The sequence below is a fragment of the Carcharodon carcharias genome, chromosome 3, assembly GCF_017639515.1.
Source record: "Carcharodon carcharias isolate sCarCar2 chromosome 3, sCarCar2.pri, whole genome shotgun sequence".
Classification (NCBI taxonomy): Eukaryota; Metazoa; Chordata; class Chondrichthyes; order Lamniformes; family Lamnidae; genus Carcharodon; species Carcharodon carcharias.
Window position 1 is genome coordinate 66,858,360 of NC_054469.1, and position 23,438 is coordinate 66,881,797.

Below are 23,438 nucleotides of genomic sequence, written 5' to 3' on the forward strand. Positions count from 1 at the left end.
GTTTCCTTTAACGTTTTGGTGTTTTTTTTGTTACAGTTGCTGTTCTTTCAGAAGGGGCCACTTATTACCTCTTTTAAATATTTGATTTAAAACTATTACCATTGGCTTGCATAAAAGAAGTAGACACAGGGGTGTGGTAATTTGCACTGTCACCCTGAATGAACGACGTAACCTAGGAGGGTGGGTGTTATTGACAGGATCTCTGGACCAATCAAGATGCTGAAGGGCGGTGTTTGCAGAATATGAGTGGCGGGCCAGCGGATGAACTAGTAGCAGGACTGGCACGGTATATATTACACCTGGGTTATATCCACTATTTTAGTGTCTCATTGATTCGGGCTGACAACAATTTAGAAGGTGTGGGATAGCAGCTTCACAGCGAGGCGACACCCTTTGAATGCTTTCCTGGTCCATTGTGCCAACTTTTCGCCGCACAGAGACTCGAGTTAGTGCTTGGAAATTGCTACGTGAAATTGCCTTCGGCAGCGTAGGTTTACGTTAGTTTAAATAGCTGCTGCTGAAGGGGAACAAATCAGGGTAGATCCATGAATGGGAAACTAGGCGCGGAAGGTCCGGCTGGTGTTACTGTTGATTTCAGCGGCACTCCAATTTTATTGGATATCAAACTGTATAAAAATATTTAACCTTGATTTGTTTTAATGTTATACTTGTGTTGTTTCTCCTTTTTGGTCAAGGTCGTTACCTTTAAAAAGTTTTTTTCTAGGTTAAAATTTGTGCTGGAATCTCCGGTACTGTATATTTTTTTGCTGTTTGTTCCAGGTATTAACAGTGACTCCTAATGGATATTGAGAGTGCCTATCCTACACGTAACAATGGAGATGAAAAATGTGCAATGGAGTTGTCAACAAGTGGAGTAAATAACGTGAAAATGGTAAAAATTAGTATATTGTCTTTTTAAAGAAATACTGTTTACTGAATTGGCATACATTTCTATGCATAGATCTTTTGTGCGATGATGATTTGAACAGGTCATTATGAAAAAATACTGACAAGGGAGGATTTATCCTTCTCCCATGGCAATGATTATCACTCTTTGTTTAAAACCTCTAAGTCCCCTAATGATCTAATGTAGGTGTTTTTTTTTGTGTTGCTTCAGTAATTTTAGGGGTTCTAAGTCTTAGAGGCAAAAGGAGTATGCATTTAAACTGCACATCCAAATGACTGCAGACTGGTCAATAATGCTCGCACTGGTGTAGAACAGTCATTACCCTTGTAGTTCTGCATTAAGTCCTGCTGGTCCTTTGTACCCTAATTTAGCAGGTTAAACCCTCGTGCTTCTGATGCAATCATGTTTATGTAAGAAATTACATTATGAACAAATCTTTGTAAGAACAGCTTTTTAAGTATGTTAGAGGGTTTTTTATCTTAATATAACATATAGGCAATATAAAATTGGGAGGGAAGTATCACATGAAAAGATGTGTCAGCAATGGGGTCACTTTTTTTACTTTGCAGTTTAATACACTAGAAGGAATTAATTTTCAGTTATTAAACTAGAATGATGAATGCAATTCACAATTTTAAAATGATGTATAAGAGCCATGTGCTCAAACAAGTGTAGATTTTGGGTGCTTGTGTAGCCTTAGTTCTCAAAATCAGTGCCCTTACCATCTGTACAGGCCACCCACCACTTCTGATTAATCCAAGACATGTAGAACAGTGAGCATGAGCTAAAGCATAGATTTTGAACCAGTCTCCAAATAAATGTCAGTGCTGGAGTGCTCAACACTTGAATTAGGATTTTCAGTAAAGGAGATCTTGGATTTATTTAAGGTCCAGTTTGGCAGTAAAATTGGGTGATGGAAGTTGGGCAAGGTGGCACTTAGGCTGAGATGGGTCTCCCTCATCTGTATTTATGTAGATAATTTGTTCAAGACACTCTCTCTTGTTTAAACTGCATGTTCATATGTTCCCTGTAAAAAGATCTCATTTAAGTCCAGATGCTGCATATTTTCAATACAGACATCATGCAGTGGTTTTAAACCTCATGAAATGTGCACGCCAGCCAGCAAAATGTTTTGTGGCGGCTTTAAAATGGATGTGCACTAACTTTTTAAAATTCTATTCATATGTTTAGCTTTGTATAATTATTCTCTCTGTATACATTAGGCCAATGTGGTAGGTACTGCTTTTTCTTCTAAGGACTGTAGTAATCTACCTGTTTAAAACTGTTAAAAATATTAATATTTTTAACTTATGATGGGATTATCCAGAGAGAGAGAGAGGTGGCAACTGGCTAAGCATTTTTGCACCTAAGTTCCTGCTGAACTGCTGTTTCTTAATTGAATAAAAAGCTGTCACTCTTTCTCTAAAGAATGAAGTAACACAGATTTCAAACCACTAAAAGAAGCAGTGCTTTTCAAAAAGAATTTGTAAGTGCAGAGGAAAACTAGAATATTAATTAATTACCACAGATTGAACCAAATGTGTAATTGGTCGATGTATTTAATTAAAAAAATCATTGGCAGAAAAAGAGAGAGTTTAATGCCATGTTATAACCTTATTTAATAAAATTATAAATTCTCACAGCACATTAGGAAGCCATTATGCCCATGGCTGCTCTATTTGAACTAATTATTAATCCACCCTCCACTTTTTTCCCTTAAAATATGAAAAATGTTTTCCCCTTCCAATTAACTTTTAAAAGTTTATTATTGAATCCGCTTTCAAACAATAAACCCTAGTCAATAACTTGCTGTGTAAAAATATTTCTTGTCAGGCCACTGCAACCACACCACTACCACTGCCCTCCTCATCCAAACCCCCACCACCAGCACTAAACACATCAAAAATCTAGGGCTGTTGTATGTGAATTTTTTTAAATTCCTTTACAGGATGCAGGCGTAGCTGGCTAGGCCAGCATTTATTGCCCATTGCTAATTGCCTTGAGAAGGTGGTGACTGCCTTCTTGACCCCCTGAATTTTTAATAAGTCATAATTGCTGCCAAACAACCTCTTTGGCAATGTGTTCCATCCTAGTTTTTGGAGACCTAAAAAATTTTTTTACTTTACTGCTCTTGTTTGAACCTATCTTTCTTTCCATTTCTCTACATGTTCTAAATGTAATTTATACTTCCTGTTCTAGGCTCTGGGCTGCATTAGTTGAAGAGCCATGCTGTATTGTTTTCTTTGCTCATGCACACCACAGATGCCCTTGGATGGGGCACTGTGCTGGATCTGATGCAAGTCTCGGCTCAAATGCCCTTAAATTCTGTGGGTAGCTTTCAGCATAGTGAATGTGAGTGCCATTCCTTTACTGCTGACTGCAAATCTGGGCCAATACTCTAGCTGAGGCCCAATCAATGATTTGAGGGTTCCATATATATTTTAATGGCTTTATCAACGAGTCCTGCTACCTTTTTTGAGTTAAAACGGCTGAATGTTTTTCTTGATACTTTCTTTTTATATGTAAGAATGACATGTCCACATGCCTCCTTCTCATTCCACTCTTTTGTCCAATATTGAAGGGTAAAGCCAATTCCTTTACATCTGGAGGGATAACTATTCTGGAAACTCATTGCTCTCATAAGTCTAAAATTATAAAAACTTAAGTTTCTATTTAGAACATGTGTAGAATGCTATACCTAATTATGGTCCCCATATTGATGCAATGGAAAATGTACAGGGAACAACCAATATTCCAATTTCTTGAAAGGCAGGTAGTGGGAGTTGGGAAATTTCCTGGCTTGGGAAAAATTTCCTGCAAAGACAGAATATTCGTTCTGGAGGGGGTGGGTGTTGATGGGTGTCTGACCCAACTGAAAAGAGTTCAGTGGCAACTACAAGGCCTGCTGGGTGCTGAGGCGGGCTGTTTAAAAGGCCAGCTGCAGTGCTGTGGGACTTTGTTTTGTTTCATTGTAACTGGGACAAAAAGCAGCCCTTGTCCCATTTATGCCAACTCATGCCACCTCATACCCTCCATGGTAAGCTATGCCCCTCCACCAACCCCAAAATAAGTCTTGGCTGAGAGCCCAGACATCCATTTGACTGAAACAGCTGTACCCCAAGGAAAACGTTGCTTGATTTACAGTACTTTCTCTGTGGTCTATTTCGTCAATTGCACAATGTTTATTTACACAAGATAAAATGGTTCAACTGCTTGCAGTTTCTGCTATTGATACTTTAAAGGGCCTGATTAATTGACACTCCTATAGGGATGTTGTAAATGCATTTTTTAAAGGAAATAGAAAGTAATGAATGATTTAAAAAAAAAACTTTTCCACACATACTATTATTCTAGGGTTCATTGGCTCTGTAGAGTGTATAGTAGGTGAATGGGCAGCAAGTGTATAGGTTAGCATGAAGGGTATGAGGGCCATGGGGGTGGGTGGAGGGGCATGGGATGCATGGGTAAGACCTTTTGGACTTGCCTTTCAAAAGGTTCCCTCATCCAGACTATGGCTCATGACAACTGTGAGGGGCCATGAGCTACTTGGAAAGCTGGCCTGACTCCACGAAAATTGTGGGGGAATGGGGGTGGGCTAGGAGATGCCTATCCCCACAATGGAGCCAGCCAGTTCAGGAATACAGAGTGCAGGCACATGTCCTGGCAATCACTTTTGAAGGTCCGCTGAATCTTCCCCCTCTGAAAACCCAGCCAATTATTATGAAAGAGGTCCAAAACCCTTTAACCTGCCTAATCTGATCTCTGCTGAGGCAACAAACAGTCCTTAATTATTTTATGGCACATTACTTTTCAAATTGTATTAGCATGATTAGAACCAATCTTTTTTAAACTAATTTGGAGACAAGTACTTCACAATAAGATGTGGGTCTATTTACTAACTGACCTTTGACCACCATTTGCTAATTCTGTTTCCGCCTAAAATATCTAATTCTAGTCAATACGGTTTTGATTTTGAAAGGCGGGAAGAAGAAGAGTTGGTTTTGATCCTCAAAGGAGGGAAGAAGAAGAGTATGGCGTTCTGTTGCCAATGTTTTAATCCTGAATTATTTACTCAAACTATAAATAATGTCAAGTTATATAGTTGCCCAACCCCTCTGATTCATTTGAAGGTAGTTGATATTTTTGAGCACAACCTGACCTGCATTCAAACAATCTTTTGCTATCTTGTAAAATGTGCCAAACACAAAGCTTGGGGGTGTGATAGGGAAACATTGGAGTAAGCTTTGGGAATAATTTTAAAAAGGAAATACTACAGAAGATGGAAATCTGGAAAGAAACAAAAAATGCTGGTAACACTCAGCAAGTAAGGCAACATCTGTGGTGAAAGAGAAATGGACATAGGTCAGTGACCTTGCATCAAAATTGGAAAATGTTAGCAATGTAACAGTTTTTAAGCAAGTGTGGAGCTTGGGGAAGGGAAGAAAAGAGTAAAAGGGAAGAGAATAATTTTTTATCTTTAGCTGGCGTCCCCTCAACACTACAAAAATCTTGATGATTTCTGGCCAAATCAACTAGTTTATGATATGGTAGACAACTGGTTCATCCATCCTCTGCCATCTGACTGGACCACATAAAGCATTATCGGGTTCTGCTTTTGTCTGCTGATATTGCTCACTATTCCAGGATCATCCTGAACTGCTAAGATAGCCTCTAGCTGCTTTTTTCTACTTTTTAAAGCTCTTTCCTGTCTCCTCCATCCTCACCTTCAACAATACCCACATGGAGTTCATGGACTTTTTTGTCACTAAGATCAAGACATCCAATCAGCTGTCTTTACCACGACCCTCCCTTTCACTAGCCAACCTGGCCAAACATCTCCTCCCTGCCCTGGTCCTGAAGTTGCAAACTTCTGGTCTCTCTCTTATCTCCCCTCATGCCCTCTGAGCTCATCTTATGGGACCCACCTCCTACTCCCTCAAACCTATTCCCAGTGCAATACCGCTATAGTTGGTGGTTCTCTATCTCCTTTTAGATTTGCCATCATCATCCCTCTCCTCCAAAAAGAAAATCATTTACCCCACAGTCCTTACAAACTATCACTTCACCTCCAACTTCCCTTTCCTCTCGAGACCTTGTCGTCTACACATATATGCTCATCTATCTCGGAGTTCCATGCTTCAATCCTTCTTGGTAGATTTCTGTTCCTGTATTACAATACTGTCCTAGCAGGTGTCTCACATTCTGCCCTCTAAACTTGAGGTCATCCAAAACTCTGCTGTCCATGTCTTAGCTTGCATCAAATCCTGTTCCACTATCACCCCTATGCTTGCTGACTTACATTGGCTCCAGATCAAGCAACACTTTAATTTCACTTTAATTTGAAAATTCTCATCCTTATTTTCAAATTCCTTGATGATCTTGCCCTTCCATGTAATCTCTTCCAGTTCCATAATTCTCCCAAGATATTTACACTCATCTAATTCTGGCCTCTTGTCCACCCTTGATTTTAACACTCCACTATTGATGTCCATGCCTTCAGTCATCTCAGCCTTAAGCTCTGAAATTTCCTCCCTACACTTTTCTGCCATGCTACATCACTTTTCTCTGTTTAAGATGCTCCATAGAACCTACCTCTTTGGTCAAACTTTTGGACCTCTGATCTAATATCTCCTTTAAGGCTTGGTGTCATATTTTATATTGTTCAGGACATTTCATTTCATTAAAAGTACTTAACAAATATGGTATTAGTGCTACACAGTAACAATGTTTGCATAAAGAATGTTTTTAGTGAAAGATTGTGGAAAAATTACTTGATCAACTGGCATAGTATGTTTGAGAACCACTGCATAATACTATAGATTAGCAAAACTCTGGTTCCAATCATTTCTATTCTCAAACACAGTTAAATTTCTGATCTTGACTGCTGCTGTGTAATGGAAAAGATGAAAGGACAACAACACGAAATATTAATTCTATTTCTCTCTCCACTGCTATCTGACTTGCTGAAATCTTCCAGTGGTTTCTGTTTTTTTATTTATTTGTTCATGGGATGTGGGAAAATCTGGGCATCACAAGGCCAGCATTTATTGCCCATCCCTAATTGATCTTGTTCACGGGGCATTCTGGAGTCACATGTCCAGACCAGGTAAGGATGGCAGATTTCCTTCTATACAACAATCATTTCTTTTAGTTCTAGATTTTTTAAAAAATCTGCTGTATGGAATTCGAACCCAGAAAACCAGTCCAGTTACAATATCACCATGCCACTGTCTCTCTCTGCATTGTTTTGCTTTTTATCACTGGGTAATTAGTTTCAAATGGCTTTTTGATTGAGGATAATAGGAAAGCCACATGAAATTTAAGACACTTTCTTAGAATTAATTATTTGCTGCATGTGTTGCCATCTGGGCATGACCAAAGATAAAATTCGAAAAAAGGCTCCAATTTTGGGGCATGTTGGCAGCATGACGAGCTTAAATCTAATAATGAAATAAGGTAGATGAGGTTTAATTGCACAAATGGAAAGGCTAAAATTTCTCATGGGACATATAACTGTTTGCGTCTTTAAAAAAAAAGGTCATATACAAAAAGAAGTCCAAAGGACCATAAGATGTAGAAGCAGAAGTAAGCTATTCAGCCCATTGAGTGTTCCACAATTCAATGAGATCATGGCTGATCTGATAATCCTCAACTCCACTTTCCTGCCTTTTCCCCCAAAACGCGTGATTCCCTTACTGATTAAAAATCTATCTCAGCTTTGAATATACTTAACAACCCAACCTTTACAGCCCTCTGTGGTAAAGAATTCCACAGATTCACTACCCTCTGAGAAGAAATTCCTCCTCATCTCTGTTTTAAATGCGTGACCCCTTACTCTGAGGTTATGCCTTCTGGTCCTAGCCTCTCCTACAAGGGGAATCAACATCTCAGGATCTACCCTGTCAAGCCCCCTAAGGATCTTATGTTTCAATAAGGTTGCCTCTCGTTCTTCTAAACTCCAATGAGTGAGTACAGGCACAATCTACTCAACCTCTCCTCCTAAGAAAATCCCTTCACCCCTAGAATCAACCTAGTGACCCTTCTCTGGACTGCCTTGAATGCCAGTATATCTTTCCTTATATAAGGGGACCAAAACTGTTCACAGTATTCTAGCTTTGGTCTAACTAGTCCCTTGTGTAGTTTTAGCAAGACTTCCCTATTTTTATACTCCATTCCCTTTGAAATAAAGGTCAACATTCCATTTGCCTTCCCTATTACCTGCTGAACTTGTATGCTTGAGTTTATAAAGAAAAAGTGAACATTGAGCCAAACAAATATTGGGAAAGGTGACAAAACACTTGGTTGAAAAGGGGATTCTTTAAAGGAGGCGAAGAGGGTTCGGGAAGGAATTTCAGAGTGACTAGCCCAGACAGCTGAAGACATGGTTGTCAATGGTGGGGCCACGTACAAGAGGCAAGTGACAGGAACAGAAAGTTGGGGTGAGGGGGTGAAATATAGGTTGGGGTGCTGGTTGTAGGGCTGAAGGAGGTTAAAAATGGGTTGAATTAAACCATGAACTGATTTTACAGCTGGGAGTAAGAATTTTAAATTTGAGGTGTTGGAGGATTGGCTCCAATGTGTTCATGATCTGGGAATTGACAATACACTGAAAGAGATTCGATGTAGTGTTCAAGTGTGAATCCCTGAGAAACAGGAAAAAACTAACCCGAGGACTTTAGTTAGCTACAGCACCACAATAAAAACAACCTGATGCTTCATCGGGAATTCTGTTTAAACAAGTTGCATATTTTCAATACAAATTACTGCAGATGCTTGAAATTTGAAATGCAGACAGAAAAATGCTGACAGTTCACAACAGGTCAGGCAACATTTCTGGAGAGAGAAATAGTTAATATTTTGGGTCAATCAAGGGTTCCCCTTGCACCCCACTAGCCTCCATAAGCAATTGATCATCCTCTACCTCCGATGTGAGGCCACCACCAATCAATCGCCTTCCCTTTCAGCATTCTGAAGGGATTGTCTGCTGACACCCTGACCTACTCCTCAATCACCTCCTCCTCTTCTCATGACAGCTTTCTAGCACAAGCAGGAAATGCAACCTCTCCTTTTACTCCTCCCTTCTTACTTTCCAAGGCCCCAAACACTCACTCCAGGTGAAACGGAGATTTACCTGTACATCTTTCAATTTGGTATGCTGTGTTTGCTGCTAACAATACAGTCGCCTCTGCATTGGGGAGACCAAATGCAGATTACATGACCGCTTTGTGGAACACCTCTCTTCAGTCCATAAGTGTGATCCTGAGCTTCTGGTCACCTGTCATTTTAATTCTCCACCTTGCTCCCACTCTGACCTCTCTCTAACCTCAGCCTTCTGCAGTGTTCCAATAAAGCTCAACACATGCCTGAAGAACAGCACCTCATCTTTTGATTTATGGCCTTTACAGCCTTCTGGGCTCAACACTGAGTTCAACAATTTTAGACTCTGGCCCCATTTTGTTTTCTTTCTCTGTTGGTATTGGCGATACTGTTTGCTTTTGGATGGTAGTTGTTCATTCTGCCATCAAATTCCTCTGGACACAACTTTCATTTCTTTGTCCCATTATCGCTCTTTGGCCTTATGCCACCAACCTCGTCATTTAATCTTTCTGCCTTCCACCTTATCACAGACATTCCCTTTTCTTCTTCCACCCCCCCACCCCCGCCACCCCAGTTGCTTAAAAACTATTAAATGTTTAAATGTCCCAGTTTCAATAAAACATTATTGACCTGAAATGTTAACTCGTTTCTCCACACAGATACTGCCTGACCTGCTAAGTATCTCCAGCATTTTCTGTTTTTTATTTCATATTTGCAATGCTGTTTGTGATTTATGGAGGAGGGTAAAGAGATTGTTTAGTCTTACTTGATTTGTACAATTCAATATTTTAGTGTGCTGAGCTGAGATTTCCTTTCAAAACTTCCATCAGTTATAATATCCATTTGATGTCATTAATTATCTAAAGTACTTTACAATATTTAATTCTGAATGTGAGCATTAATTGGACATTCTAATTGACTATTTATCTCCAAGATTACAATGCCTATGCCACCCCCCCCCCCCCCCCAAACACTGCTCCCAATCCCAATTGTAGGTTGCATTAGTTAGAAGAAAATCTGTGATATTTGGAATGTCAATTTCTACTTACAGCAGAGGATAGTTATTTTAAAAGATGGGTAGCTGTGTGGTTCAGTCTATGTAGAATGCGGAAAAGGAAGATTCTATTTGTTTGAAAACCAAGTACTTCTATTTGTTCACTGACTCTAAATAATTTGTATTGTAGAATTCCAGGATATCAACAGGAAACGTGACATTGCCGAATCATCCACCTTTTGATGACTTTGAATATCCCTCACAACTAGATAGACAACTGGAACTTTTCCCACTCTGGCACTTTCCTGTCAAACTAGCTGGGGGGCTGTCCATTGCTGTTTTCACATATACTTTATTAAGAGATATCGTTCATCCCTATATAACTGAAAACAAAAATGTATTTTATAAAATTCCCATTTTGGTCATGAACAAAGTTCTTCCAGTGGTTGCCATTACACTTTTGGCTTTAGTGTATTTACCAGGAATTTTGGCAGCCACTTTCCAGCTCCATTTTGGTACCAAATATAGACGTTTTCCTCAGTGGCTAGCTCGCTGGATGTTGGTACGGAAACAACTAGGACTCCTCAGCTTCTTTTATGCTGTGCTGCATGCATTCTTCAGTCTGTGCTATCCTATGAGAAGATCCTACAGATACAAATTACTCAACTGGGCATATCAACAGGTAAGAATAAGTGAAACTGTTGGCATAATTCTTTGTTATATGCTATTTCTTTGAATTTGCATGCTTATAAAGGTAAAGGCATGCCTGGGAAGTAGAATACACTCTCCTGTTTTTAGTAGCCAGTAACGTCAAAAATGGATTAAAAAGACCACTCAGTCACACAAAACTGCACCAACATAACTTTTTACCAAACCACCTGAATGAACGAAGTGCCCTATGCCTACTTATTGGCTTTTGTTTGCATCATAAACTTGTACCTATTAAAGATTACAACTATTCAGTCATTTCACACAGCAATATTGGTCAGTAATGGATTTCATTCAAATCAAGGCAGAGTGGATTTCAACCCAAGTCCCAGATGTGAAAGAACAGTACAGGTACAGTGTCTCAAAACTGCAACCTTGGGGCCAAGGCTGTACCGGATTTCAGATCTTGCCAGGGTTTTGGTCGGGCAATTCGGGTCAAACCGGGTAGGGTCAAGAGTCACTCGGAGCACAGGAGTAGAGCAAGTGGCGAAGAGGATAACTAGTCAGGCGCCACACCGTGCCAATGCAGCACCTAGCCAAATTGTCCAGGTAAGGTTTTTTTAAAATTTTATTTTAGTCCACTAAAATTGATGCATGGTACATTCTAAAAATGTTCATTTTCAGACAGCTCTGGTTTTTAGAGAGCTGGATTTGAAACACAACTGTTTTTGGCCTTGCTGTGTTTCCTCATTCTTCCAAAATAATTGGTCTGCATTCTACAGAAGGAAACATCTTGGTCATCAATAGACTAGTTACTTCCCACTTTCAATTTTTGTAGGTAGGTTAATATCGGAGCTGATTACCCCAAAAGCCTGATGATGTTGCTCATTGTTTTACTAATAATATAAATTAGTCACAAGTGGATCTTGTTCCCAGGCTATAAATCAGTTTGTGAATTTATAGCATTGGTTAACAAAATCTATATTTATAGTTTATTCTGTGAATTGTTCTCTAATTTTATAGATCCCTCAGTACTTGGCTTGGATTAATTTTTAAAGAGATTTTGGAGTTAGGTTTCCTTTGTATGCTCATACACATACTACCATGATTACATCAGCCACAAGGACAAATTCTGCTTCCGTGGATGCCAATTACACCAAACTGTATAATTCTTGTCACCATGATCTGAATCTTTCTCTTGGGCCCGCACGATCGGCGGGCCCAGGAGCTGTTGGGAAATGTGTCCCCAACCGCAATTTCACACTGGCTGGCCAATTAACAGCCAGCCAGTGTGAAACATGCACTGGAAAGCCCAACACTGGGGGCGGGAAGAGGGCAGGCGACTACGTCACTGCAGTGTGAGTGAGTGCTGGGAGAGAACTCCCTGAAGGCAGAGAACTGCCTTGGGGTGCTGCAGACCTGCAAATAATAAAGCATTAAAAAAAAGCTGCAAAAAATGTCCATGCAGCACAATCAAGCACCTGAAAGCATATGGCATTAAAATGCCCAGATTTTAATTTTATTTCCTAATGGAGATTTCATCCCATCCTTGGATGAGGTTTCATGAAAAATGTAAAGGCCACCTGGCCGGTTGGCCCATCTGCCAACCATAAGATTGAATGGGCCACAAAGAATTGCATTTGATTGCGCCACTAATGGGCTTAATTGCTACTTAATTGTCAGTGGGCGCACTGTCAACTGCTGCGTGCGCCCACCAAGCATAATATTGCGTGAATGCACAATGATGATGGGATGCTTGCCCGATGTCATGTCGCACAATTTTACACCTGATTGCATCGGCGGGTGCACACCCGACTCAATGTAAAATTCTGTCCAATGATTCAGAGCTGGTACTGTATAATCTATCTGCCTGTCTGACTAAGTCTTGAAAGTTGCTGCAACTTTGACAAAACTGAAACCATCATTTTTTGGTTTTTGCTAACTAACCTGACTCTTGACTCTATCATCTCCCTAGCTGAAGCTGGTAGTGCATAAGTTGCTCTCTGATCCAAAATTTATATTCTGCATCTCATTTGTTGCTATGCCTTTTTCCTCATTTTTGCTTCTGGATTATTTTGTTTAAACTCTTGTACTGCTAAAACCTCTTCAGTGCATTCATCACCTCAAGGAATGGTTTCTCATTCTTTCTTGGCACTCTTCTCACCTCTCAAATTTTATAATCCTATCTGTTTTCAAATTCATTCATGGTATTGTCTCAGAGCATTTGGGAAATCATCTTCACTCAGGCACTATTGTTCTTATTACTGCCTCCTTCCCCTCTTTCTTGGCCAGTTATTTATTCCTACGGATCTGCAGCCTAGATACTCTCCCAAAATAATTTTATCTTACTCTCTTTTGTGCTCTTCGCCAAAAAAAACTTTGGTGTCTCAGTCTGCCTCCCACACACGTTCCTTCTTGCTTAGCAATCGCCTCCCTTTCCTGTATAAAGCACTTTTAAAGCCCTGCTTTATGTGAACAGCAATATATAAATATTTGCTGTTATCCACTTCTTAAATCAAGAAAAATTTTCATATCTCACAGATCATTTGGAGCTAAGACGCTAAACAACTGCTTTGAGACTGGGCTTCACTTCCATTCTTGACTGATGTTTAGCATTCCCATCAAGATAATCTGTGGAGTGAATCGTTCAGCCATCATGACAATATTTTAGGCTGGATTATGTTGCCTCCCAACCCAAGATGATCAAAAGAAAAGAACTTGCATTAAAAAGCTCCTTTCATGACCTCAGGATGTGCCAAAGAATTTAATAAACAGTGAAGTTTTTTAAAACCACTAATGTAGGCAAACATGGCAGCTAATTTGAGCACAGCAAGGTTTCAATGAGATAAATTACCATGTTATGTTATTTAGTGAAGTTTATTGAGCGATAAATATTGGCCAGGCTATCAGGGGACCATCTTCAAATTGGATCTTCTATATCCACCTGAGTGGATTGACTGATACTTGGTCCAAATAAGTCTCTGCTCAGGAGTCACTTTAGGATTTTGTAGGAGGTAATGTTGCATTGTAACATCCTATCCACTTCAAGACATAAAATGGACCTTTTTAGTAAAGTACTTCGTAGACACTCAATTATTGTACTACCTCTGGCATCAGTGATGGTATCAAATAGATTTATAGGTGTTGACAGTATTCAAATCTGCTGATAATAAAAAAGTACTATTTGATCTTGAGGTGTGAATGTCACAGGCAAGTTTACTGTCTAATTCCCCTTGAAAAGCTGGTGGTGAGCCACCTTTTTGAACTACCATGTGGTGTAGGTACACCCACAGTGCTGTTGGGAGTGAGTTCCAGGATTTTAACCCAGTGACAGTAAAGGAACAGTGTTCCAAGTCAGGATGGTATGTGTCTTGGAGGGGAACTTGAAGATTCATGTTGTTCCCATCCATCAGCTACTCATGTCCGTCTGGGTGGTAGAGGTCACCTGTTTAGAAGGCGTTGTTGAAAGAGCCTTGGCAAGTTGCTGCAGTACATCTTGTAAATAGTATTCACTGCTGCTACAGTGGTGAAGGGTGTGAATGTTTAAGGTGGATGGGGTGCCAATCAAGCACATTGCTTTATCTTGGCTGGTGTTGAGCTTCTTGAGTGTTGGAGTTGTACTGCCAAGGAACAATGGAAACAAAAAGTGTGAAAGGAAAAGATGAAAAGAGATGGAAGCAATGAAGGAGTTGGGCATTCCTTTAAGCTTTTCAACAAGCTAGTCTTTCCACTTTTGATTATAATATAATTTCTCAAGCTCTTATTCTGTTGAGTCTCTTATTTTCAAATCATACTGTCACGATTCCAACAGTGGTGCATATTTGCCTCGTATAGGATACACATTAATGAATCAATGTTTTGTGGTAGAACTTAATGTTGTGAATACTTACTAAATTACGTGATTTTCGGCTTCCCTTTTCCTGACTCTGAACCTGGTTCATCAATGCTCCAAGCTAACTGCACACTTCCTGCTAGTCAACTTCATCCTATCACTGGCTCTCAGCTTGTACATAAGAATGTAAGAATTGGAGTAGGAGAAGACCATTTGGCCTGTCAAGCCCGCTCCGCCGTTCAATATGACCATGGATGTCCTTGGGCTTCAACTCCATGTTCCCCTGCTCCCCATATCCCCTGATTCCCTGGGAGAACAAAAATATGTCTATCTTAGCGTTAAATAACTTCAATGATGGAGCATCCACAACCCTTTGGGATGGAGAATTCCAAAGATTTACAACTCTCTTTTGAATGAAGAAATTTCTCCTCCATTTCAGTCCTAAATGATTAGCCCCTTATCATGAAGCTGTGCCACCCTTTTCTAGATACCCTAGCCAGAGGAAACATATCTCTGAATCTACCCTGTTGAGCCCCTTCAGAATGTTGACTGCTTCAATAAGATCACCTCTCATTATTCTAAGTTTGAGAAAGTATAGGCCCAATATACGAAACCTCTGATCATAGGACAGTCCTCTCATCCCAGGGACCACTCTACTGAATCTTCACTGTATAAGCATCCAGGAAGGAGTTGAGAATCTCATGTCTCCTTGCTAAGGGCCAGTTGAAGCCAAACATTGACAGTGAAAAGAGCGTGTGACAACCTCACCCACCCATTCCCCCTACCACCATCTGCACCACCTGTGACAGGGACTGTAGGTCGCGCATTGGACTCTTCAGTCACCTAAGAACTAATTTTTAGTGCGGAAGCAAGTCATTTTCAACTCCAAGGGACAGCCTAAGAAGTTCTTGTTCCAATGAAAGTATATCCTTCTTTAAATATGGGGACCAAAATTTCACACTGTATTCCAGGTGTGGTCCCACCAAAGCCCTGCTCAATTGTAGCAAGACTTCTTTATTTTACTCCAATCCCCTTGCAATAAAGACCAACCTGCCTTTTGCCTTCCTAATTGCTTGCTGTACTTGCATACTAACTTTCTAAGTTCTAAACTAACTTTTTGGTGGCCCTTTGAGGATTGGGAGTGTTTTAGAAACCAGGATTTGTATTATTCTTCGCAACCTTATAAACCGTCACTTTTAATCTAATACTATCCTTAACCATCTCATTAAGCTGCAGATGGATCTTTCTTGCCAAGTGTTTTTTTCTCAATGAAATATTTTTGTTAAATATTTTGAACTGTTTCTTCTGCTATATCTTTGGGTAAATAGACTAAATCAACCTTAGCTAGCTGTCCCCACATACCTATGTAATTGGCTTTAAGTTTGAGATTCTTGTCTGCGATTGGAGTATGTTATTTTAAAACTTAATGTGAAATTCAATTGTATTATGATCACTGTTTCCCAATGGATGTTTGACTATGACATTATTAATTAATCCTACCTCATTGCACAATATTAGATCTTAAATAGCGTTATCCCTAGTTAGTTCATATTGCTTCAGGGAACTCTCAAAAGCATTCTACAAACACATCGTCCAGACCACCTTTTGCCAATTTGATTAGTCTATATGAAGATTAAAGACCCCCCCACCCCACCCCCAACAACTATTACTTGCTTTTGTTACAAGCTCCAATAATGCATTGTTTAATGCACCGTACAGCAGTATAACTACAATTAAGGGGCATATAAACTCCTCCCCCAAGCGTGTTCTGACCTTTGCTATTTTAATCTCCTCCTATACTGATTCTACTTCCTGATTTTCTGAACCAAGATCTTTTCTCACTGATGTCCTTTATTATCAGGGCTACTCCTCCTCCTCTTTCATTTTGTCTGCCTCTTATTGAAATGTTGTATACCGTGGAATATTTATTTCCCAATCTTGGTCACTGTTATGATCTCAGTGGAGACTAGTAACTTATAAATAGAAGTTTGATCTCCCAGTTATTAACTGAAAGATTTCACATTATTAAAACAATGTTAACTCTTCTACAGTAAACATTTTTTCAAGTAAACTACTAATAACTTAATACTATTCTGTAAATGCTTATTCTTTTAAGCCTGAAAATCTAAACAGAACACTTCTTCTACTTCCATCCAAGTGCTCCCCTATACTTTACAGGATCTTGATCCTTCATTTCTGGGACCATAAAAAATGTCACAGCTTTCAGGAATTTACTTTGATTCTCTTCAGTGTTCCTGTTATTTTCCAAGGTATGAGATTTCTTGGGGTCATTCCACTAGCAACCAGCTAGATGACCCTCCAATTCTTCTTAAGCACCTCCATAATTGTGAACACCCAGCTCAAGCAATGGCCTCACTGTATTCTTGATTAGTGACTCCACATCTGAAAACACGCTTGATTTCTGATAGCTCTATGCTACTAGTCTACAGCTCCTGATCCAGTCTTCAACTGCCTATCTATAAGCTACTTCCAAGCTGACTTAACTACCTTTTTGTCAGAAATAGATAAACCAAGAAACTTCCTGGCAATCTACTCCCCCCCCAACCACCCCACCACACCCATGACAACATGGTATACGTTGGATATCCCAGATAGAGATTTAAATTAATTAACTTTACCTTCATAACAGTTCTTTGATTCTTGGATAATTTATATCTCTAGTGGGGACAATTCCAATCTTACCAGACTTACTGACTTCATTTGGAAGCTAAGAGAGGACCACCTGTTGTTTATTGTTTTCCCACTTCCAACTCTGACCTTTTTAAGTAAACACATGGACTGCACCATTAAGCTAACCATTCCCTTTTTAAATTTACAAATTCCATTAGCTGCCTGTTAGTCCTTTAGAAGAGGAAATAGTACCAAAGAATTTTTCCATACGTGTAATAGTGCTTCTGCTATCTCTCCCCTAACTTTAAATATGTGTAGAAGCACCCCATCCAGACCAAGGTTTTATCCTAAGTTTGATTTGGTTTATTGAAAATCTCGAGATATTCGATCTTAAATATCGTTATATCTCTTTCTGATCCCTTCTAATGTCATTGCTACCTTGTTCATCTCCCTGATAAATACTGAGTAAAAGTAACTATTTAATATTTCTGCTATTATGAGAATTTAGTTTACTGGTCCTGTCCCTAACCTGTTTTTCCTGTGTCTGTTATTATCTTTATTATATATTCCTTGATAATTTAATTTTATAGCTCCTGTGTTTTCCTAATTGATTTTTTTAACTCTGTTCTTAATCGCTACCTGCTTTGTCATCTTCTTTATTGTCTATATATTTAAGATATGATTTTTTTTCTTCAGTGACCATTTTTGCTCTTATTTCTTTATTCATCCATGGAATTTCACTATTGGCTAGGTTATTTTGTTGTTTTAAAGAAAAACATTTCTTCTGATTTTTCTGGATCTTTGTTTTAAACATTTTCCACTGCTTTCCTATCTTTGTCATCTTTTTGCCCAGTTTATCTTCCCTAATTCTAGTCTCATCTTTGAATCCTGCTCCTGGGCAACAGTGCCCATCCCTTTCAGAAATACCATCACCCTGACTTCAGAAAAGTCAGCTTCGACCCTTTTGGCCTTGCAAACCATCACTGCATCTTCAACTCCAGTACTGGTCTTGCAAGTTTTCAAATATTTTGGACATACTTGAGTATGGTTACAAAGTGTTATTGCTAAAATTAAAATTGTTCCATCTACTACCACCATCAAATAAATCATTAACAAACTGTTATATCTGATGTATCCGGAAAATTCCTTGTGTACACTGCCGTACTGTAATTTGTTGTTTAACTTCAAGTTAATCTGTACCAGTCCCTTATCTGTTTTTCAAATAGTACGTTAGTTTGGAGAATTCACTCACACAGTTTTAAATCTGTCCAGATATTGTTTTCTCCTCTTCTGTAAAACATCAGGCCTACTGGAGCCAAATGACCTGTCAGCAACCTTAGCCTTTGTTCTTGACTAATTTGAATTTGGCTCAGGACACTGAATTGTAAAGTGAACGATTATGTTATTAGTTCTACACAACCTATCGCATATTCAAGCCAATATTGCATGTATATCTTTACTACATCAAAAAAGTAATGAATTAATAGAATTTGAAATGCTCTGGGGAGTACGATGATGTGATAAGGTGCTAAAGAAATGCAAGTATTTTCTCTCTCCTACCTTTTTAAAAAAATATATCAATTGTTAGCAGGTGATCTGTTCATTCTACTCTTGAGCTGATTAGTAGGGTGAGTCTGAGAGCAATTATGGATGACTTTCAGATGAGTACTTTGATGGATTGACCAGCAGGAGGACACTGATGCACATGCAAACTGAGACACCTAATGCATTGGCAGGTACTCCGGACTGCTTCCTAATACTGTCAAGAAGTATCGAGGTGTAGAGCTCCAATATGGCAGAAGACGTTGGAAAGGATAGTCTCCAAGCTTTGCACAGAGTGGAGTGGTGGCCAACTCCATGACAGTACTAGCAGATCCAACTGTGGTGCAGCATCTGATGGCTGTTGTCTCAGCTTCCACTGCACCATAGGCAGAAGCCACCCAACCTCTGTACTGCAGTGGAAACTCTGATGGAGGTCATGAGATCCATGCTTGTTGCTATGCAGATTCAGGCTGTTCCCGCATGGCTGCGGATCTCTTGCAGGCTTTCACAGCAGTCCAGCAATCTATCGTCCAACAGATTACTAGGATTGTGGACATGCTGCCCTATGGGAGTGGCAGTGGCACTGTGGAACATGAAGTTTGGTGTCTTCTCAGGATGGCAGTTTTTGTGCTCTACCACTGCTTCTTGGCGGTGTTATTGCTTCTCAGCCAACCAGCCCAGACTGCAGTTGCACAGGCTGAGATGGTGCAGTCTGAAGAGGGACCCTGCGAGGCTATTTCTTGACACATCACATCTCCCCCCCCCCCCCCCCCCCCCCCCCCACCCCCCCACTCCACCAGTGAAAGTCAGCAGCCGTGCTTCTCCTCCCTCACCCCACCACCACCAGCTTCTCCTCCTACTCCCTCACCCCACCACCACCAGCTTCTCCCCCTACTCCCTCACCCCACCACCACCAGCTTCTCCCCCTACTCCCTCACCCCACCACCACCAGCTTCTCCCCCCTACTCCCTCACCCCACCACCACCACCTTCTCCCCTACTTCCTCACCCCACCACCACCACCACCTTCTCCCCGTACTCCCTCACCCCACCATCACCACCACCTTCTCCCCCTACTCCCTCACCCCACCACCACCACCACCTTCCCCCACCCCCCCCCCCCCCCCCAGTCCCTCACACCACCACCACCACCACCTCTTTCTCTTTTCTTTCTTCCACCACCCCCCACTCCCCCCCCACCCCCGGAAGTTTGCAGCTGGAGCGCTATCCGAGTGTGTTATCTTCAAACCCTCCACGGGTCATTGGAAAAGACTCGGAGCTAGATTTCCAATCTCCATAGTACTAATATATACTATATAAATTATTTCAGGGTTTGAAGGTTAGAATAGTCCTCATTCTGTATGCGACAACTGTCGGGTTTCATATTTGTCTGTTTAATCTAAGAGTTAAAAGTTCTTTTTAAGTGATTTTTTTTAGGAAAGACTAATCCAAGTAGCCGCTGCATACTTATGAACTCAAACCAACAAACTCAAATTCTAGGAGGAATACTATCCATGTTAAATCATTTCAACGAGCAAATTCTCCATGTGATGAGCAGAATGGCAGATTTGAGGAACAATGCATGAAGTCAACATTTAGTTTGTTTTTGAAGCTATTTCAGCTTTTGCTCCCTACTTTAGTTAGTCATTTTATTTTAATCTTGTCTTTAAACGGTTAGGCTGCCCTTAGTCATGCAGCGTTCGTTCCTGGTTTGTGGTTAAGAATTGGCACTACCTGAATTTATGACAGGAGTTGGCCTTTTTAACAGTACTTGAATTGATTAACTGTACTGCTTTGATAGAACTTCACATCTAGCCTGCAGTTATGTGGAACAGGGAATTTAAATCTGAATAAAGCTTTTAACTCTGTGGCAATAAGCAAAATGCTGAAAATCCTGGGATAAAAGCAAGCATGCTGTAAATACTCAGAAGGTCAGGCAGCATCTGTGGAGAGAGACAGAATTTCAGGTGGATGTCCTGAAGAAAGCTCAAACTCTGTTTCTCACCACAGATGCTGCTGGACCTGCTGAGTACTTCCAGCATTTTGTAACTATGGCATATTGATGTTTTTCATCTTGGCCTAACAGGTGAAACAAAACAAAGAAAATGCCTGGATTGAGGACGATGTCTGGAGAATGGAAATTTATGTTTCACTAGGAATTTTGGGTCTTGCAATTCTCGCCATATTGGCTGTGACTTCTGTTCCTTCTGTTGGCAATTCATTGAATTGGAGAGAATTCCAGTATATACAGGTACGTTTTTAATAAATACAAAATGATCCATATGTATCACCACAGCCTTTTAGTGGGGTGCATGGATTGGATTGTACATCATTCTTCTGGATTTCCAATTACAAATATAGCTCCTGAGAGATGAGGGATCAGAGTATCCTCCCATACAGGATAGAGGAGATTCATAGGAAAATCTGTCTTTAAGCCACTTGTGAATATCCAAACAGCAGACTTGGAGCAGAAATGATGGATGTTCAGGATCAGACAGGATGTGAGGGCAAACATAATGCTTGCCAATCGAGTGTAGCTGGAGGCTTATCGTGGCAACATGCAATCAAAAGCCGTGTTGGATTATATCACATGGACTGTTTTTTTTAGATAACCATCCTTAAAACTGCTAAAGTTGCTTACTCATAAAGTATTATGCACACATTTTTGGTTTCTAAATTGTTTGGGCACTTTCATGGGTTTAATGATGCAAATTGATGTAATAAATAAAATCTAATTGGATTTTTGGAGCTTTTTTCTCCTACCATGATTCTCTTTGGAGCAGTTCTTACTTTCTATATACCCTAGTGTGACATATTTGATACTCGTGTCAAAAGGCTTTTCTTTTAAGTAGCACATTAATGCTCTTGTATCCTCTGTTACAGTCAAAGATGGGATATTGTGCATTATTCCTCTGCACTCTTCATGCTCTGGTGTATGCCTGGAGAAAGTGGGTGGAGCTCAAATACTTCATCTGGTACACACCTCCAACATTTATAATCGCAGTTCTTCTGCCCATTATAGTTTTGCTATGCAAAGTAGTATTTCTGTTCCCATGTCTTGCAAAAAGATTGGGTAGAATTCGACGTGGATGGGAATGGAAGTCAAAATATAAAACCGATTCCACTCTTAATACTGATACAGTGGAAGATGAGGCTACTGCTAAAAGATTAGACTGTGCCGCAGAAGATCACTAATGACCCCATGGTGCAAATGAGCAAATCTTGCAATTGCATATTGTGATGCCTTTGGTGCACTTTTTTTAAAAAAGCCCCAATTTCTGTCCTGTTTTTTTTGTTAAATATTTCTTATTGGATTTGTTAAATATAGAAAACTTGATACTAGTATTGTGAGAGAACAGTACTACAAAAGAAAACTTGCCTTCCTTTCCACACAACCATTGAGGTAACCAAATGTTTGTTTTTAAAATATTTCTTGGTCAGCATACATGCTGGTCATTGAAATGTTGCAAATTTTAGCAGACTGCATCATCCTCTGTATATTCAAATAATAAGTAAATGTTTTTTTACTAGTCAGTGTTGAAGTTTAACACATGTTTGATCATAAAATAATGTAATAACCTGAGTGGGAAGATCAGAAAATAAATTATTTCTTAAGAGATTTTAGTCATTCCACTTATGCTCCCCATTACCAGAATTAGCTATTTTGGGGAATTGGGGCAGTTCTGCTCTTTCTTTCAGTGGTTGTGTTGTGAAATATTGATATTTTAATTTTCTCATGTCTTATACTATCTTTAGGGAAAAAGATTTTTATCTTGAACTTTAATCTCTGTACTTTTTTCTGACATTATCAATCAATATATGGGATTCCCATTGTCTTTTATACTTTTTGCAACATTAAAGGGAAAATTCTGCAATTGGATTTTAAGTGACTATTCAAAAGACATTTTGTCAATCAATAGAATATATTTTTTTTTAAATTTTGCAGCAGAAGTTTAACCAGACCAATGAATGACATTCTGCAGTAGTACACAGCCTTAAATTCTCTTGTGCTGATATCTGTACCTTGGTGCGGAATCCCAACTTAGTGGTAGTTATTAATATAATAGAACTTTAAACTACCACTGAAAGAAAGTTAATATTTACGTATATAATTCTATTTTCCACTCTTTAAAAAGTTTTTCCATAGTGTCTTGTATTTTTTCATAATGTTGCTTAAATTTTTTCATAGATTAAGCATTTATAGGTGGATAGTGTCTGAACAATGTAAAATGGATTTAAATGAAGTGAATTGCTGTGCCAATATAGAAATGGTTTTATGAACCAGTTTATCTAAGACGCTGCTGTACTGTGAAAATAACTTGCATTTATACAGTGCCTTTTTAATGTGGTAAAGCTGCACTGCAACTTTTTAAATGGCAGGTACTGCAGCTATAAACTTGCAATATTTTACAAATCACTTTTGTGTATTTTGTATTGGAGTATTTTCACTGTCATATTGAACATGTAAAATGTGATTTAATATAGGGCAAGTATAATACAAATTAGTTCAATAATAAGATATAAACCTTTTTGTTAGATTTAATTACTTTTACCTGCACTACTTATACCTGCATTTATTGACTTAACAATTAAAATCAAAGGAAGTAACCTCACCCCCAAATAAAACAATCTTAGATAAGACATGAAAACATTTCAACATGTGTTTTTCAGGCTGTAACAAGCAAAAAAAAGGTTTTAGTATTTAAATCTTTCTACTGACTCTGCGTATTCTATATTAAATTTGGAAGCAAATGGGTGTATTAGTGAGAGGCAGCATGGTTTTGTGAA

At 39.4% G+C, this 23,438-nt stretch overlaps 1 protein-coding gene across 2 annotated transcripts; it reads left to right on the forward strand.

The window, feature by feature from the left end:
• The first annotated feature begins 255 nt into the window (after window positions 1-255).
• Window positions 256-23,438, forward strand: LOC121276317 (metalloreductase STEAP1-like). Of its 2 annotated transcripts, none has more exons than XM_041184584.1 (5): window positions 256-286; window positions 781-892; window positions 10,189-10,680; window positions 20,737-20,901; window positions 21,534-23,438. In XM_041184584.1, exons 2-5 carry the CDS (start codon window positions 800-802, stop codon window positions 21,843-21,845), a joined length of 1,062 nt encoding a protein of 353 aa, XP_041040518.1. In that variant the 5' UTR covers window positions 256-286; window positions 781-799; the 3' UTR covers window positions 21,846-23,438. The 2 variants fall into 2 exon arrangements, with proteins under 2 accessions (XP_041040518.1, XP_041040519.1); XM_041184585.1 differs by lacking the exon at window positions 256-286 and adding an exon at window positions 296-357.

What these genes read in the sequence shown, in the direction of transcription:
- LOC121276317 (XM_041184584.1), top strand. Translation starts at nt 800, where the DNA reads ATGGATATTGAGAGTGCCTATCCTACACGTAACAATGGAGATGAAAAA. An exon ending in GAGTAAATAACGTGAAAATG is followed by an intron (nt 893 to 10,188) that starts GTAAAAATTAGT and finishes TTTGTATTGTAG; the next exon opens with AATTCCAGGATATCAACAGG. An exon ending in TCAACTGGGCATATCAACAG is followed by an intron (nt 10,681 to 20,736) that starts GTAAGAATAAGT and finishes TTGGCCTAACAG; the next exon opens with GTGAAACAAAACAAAGAAAA.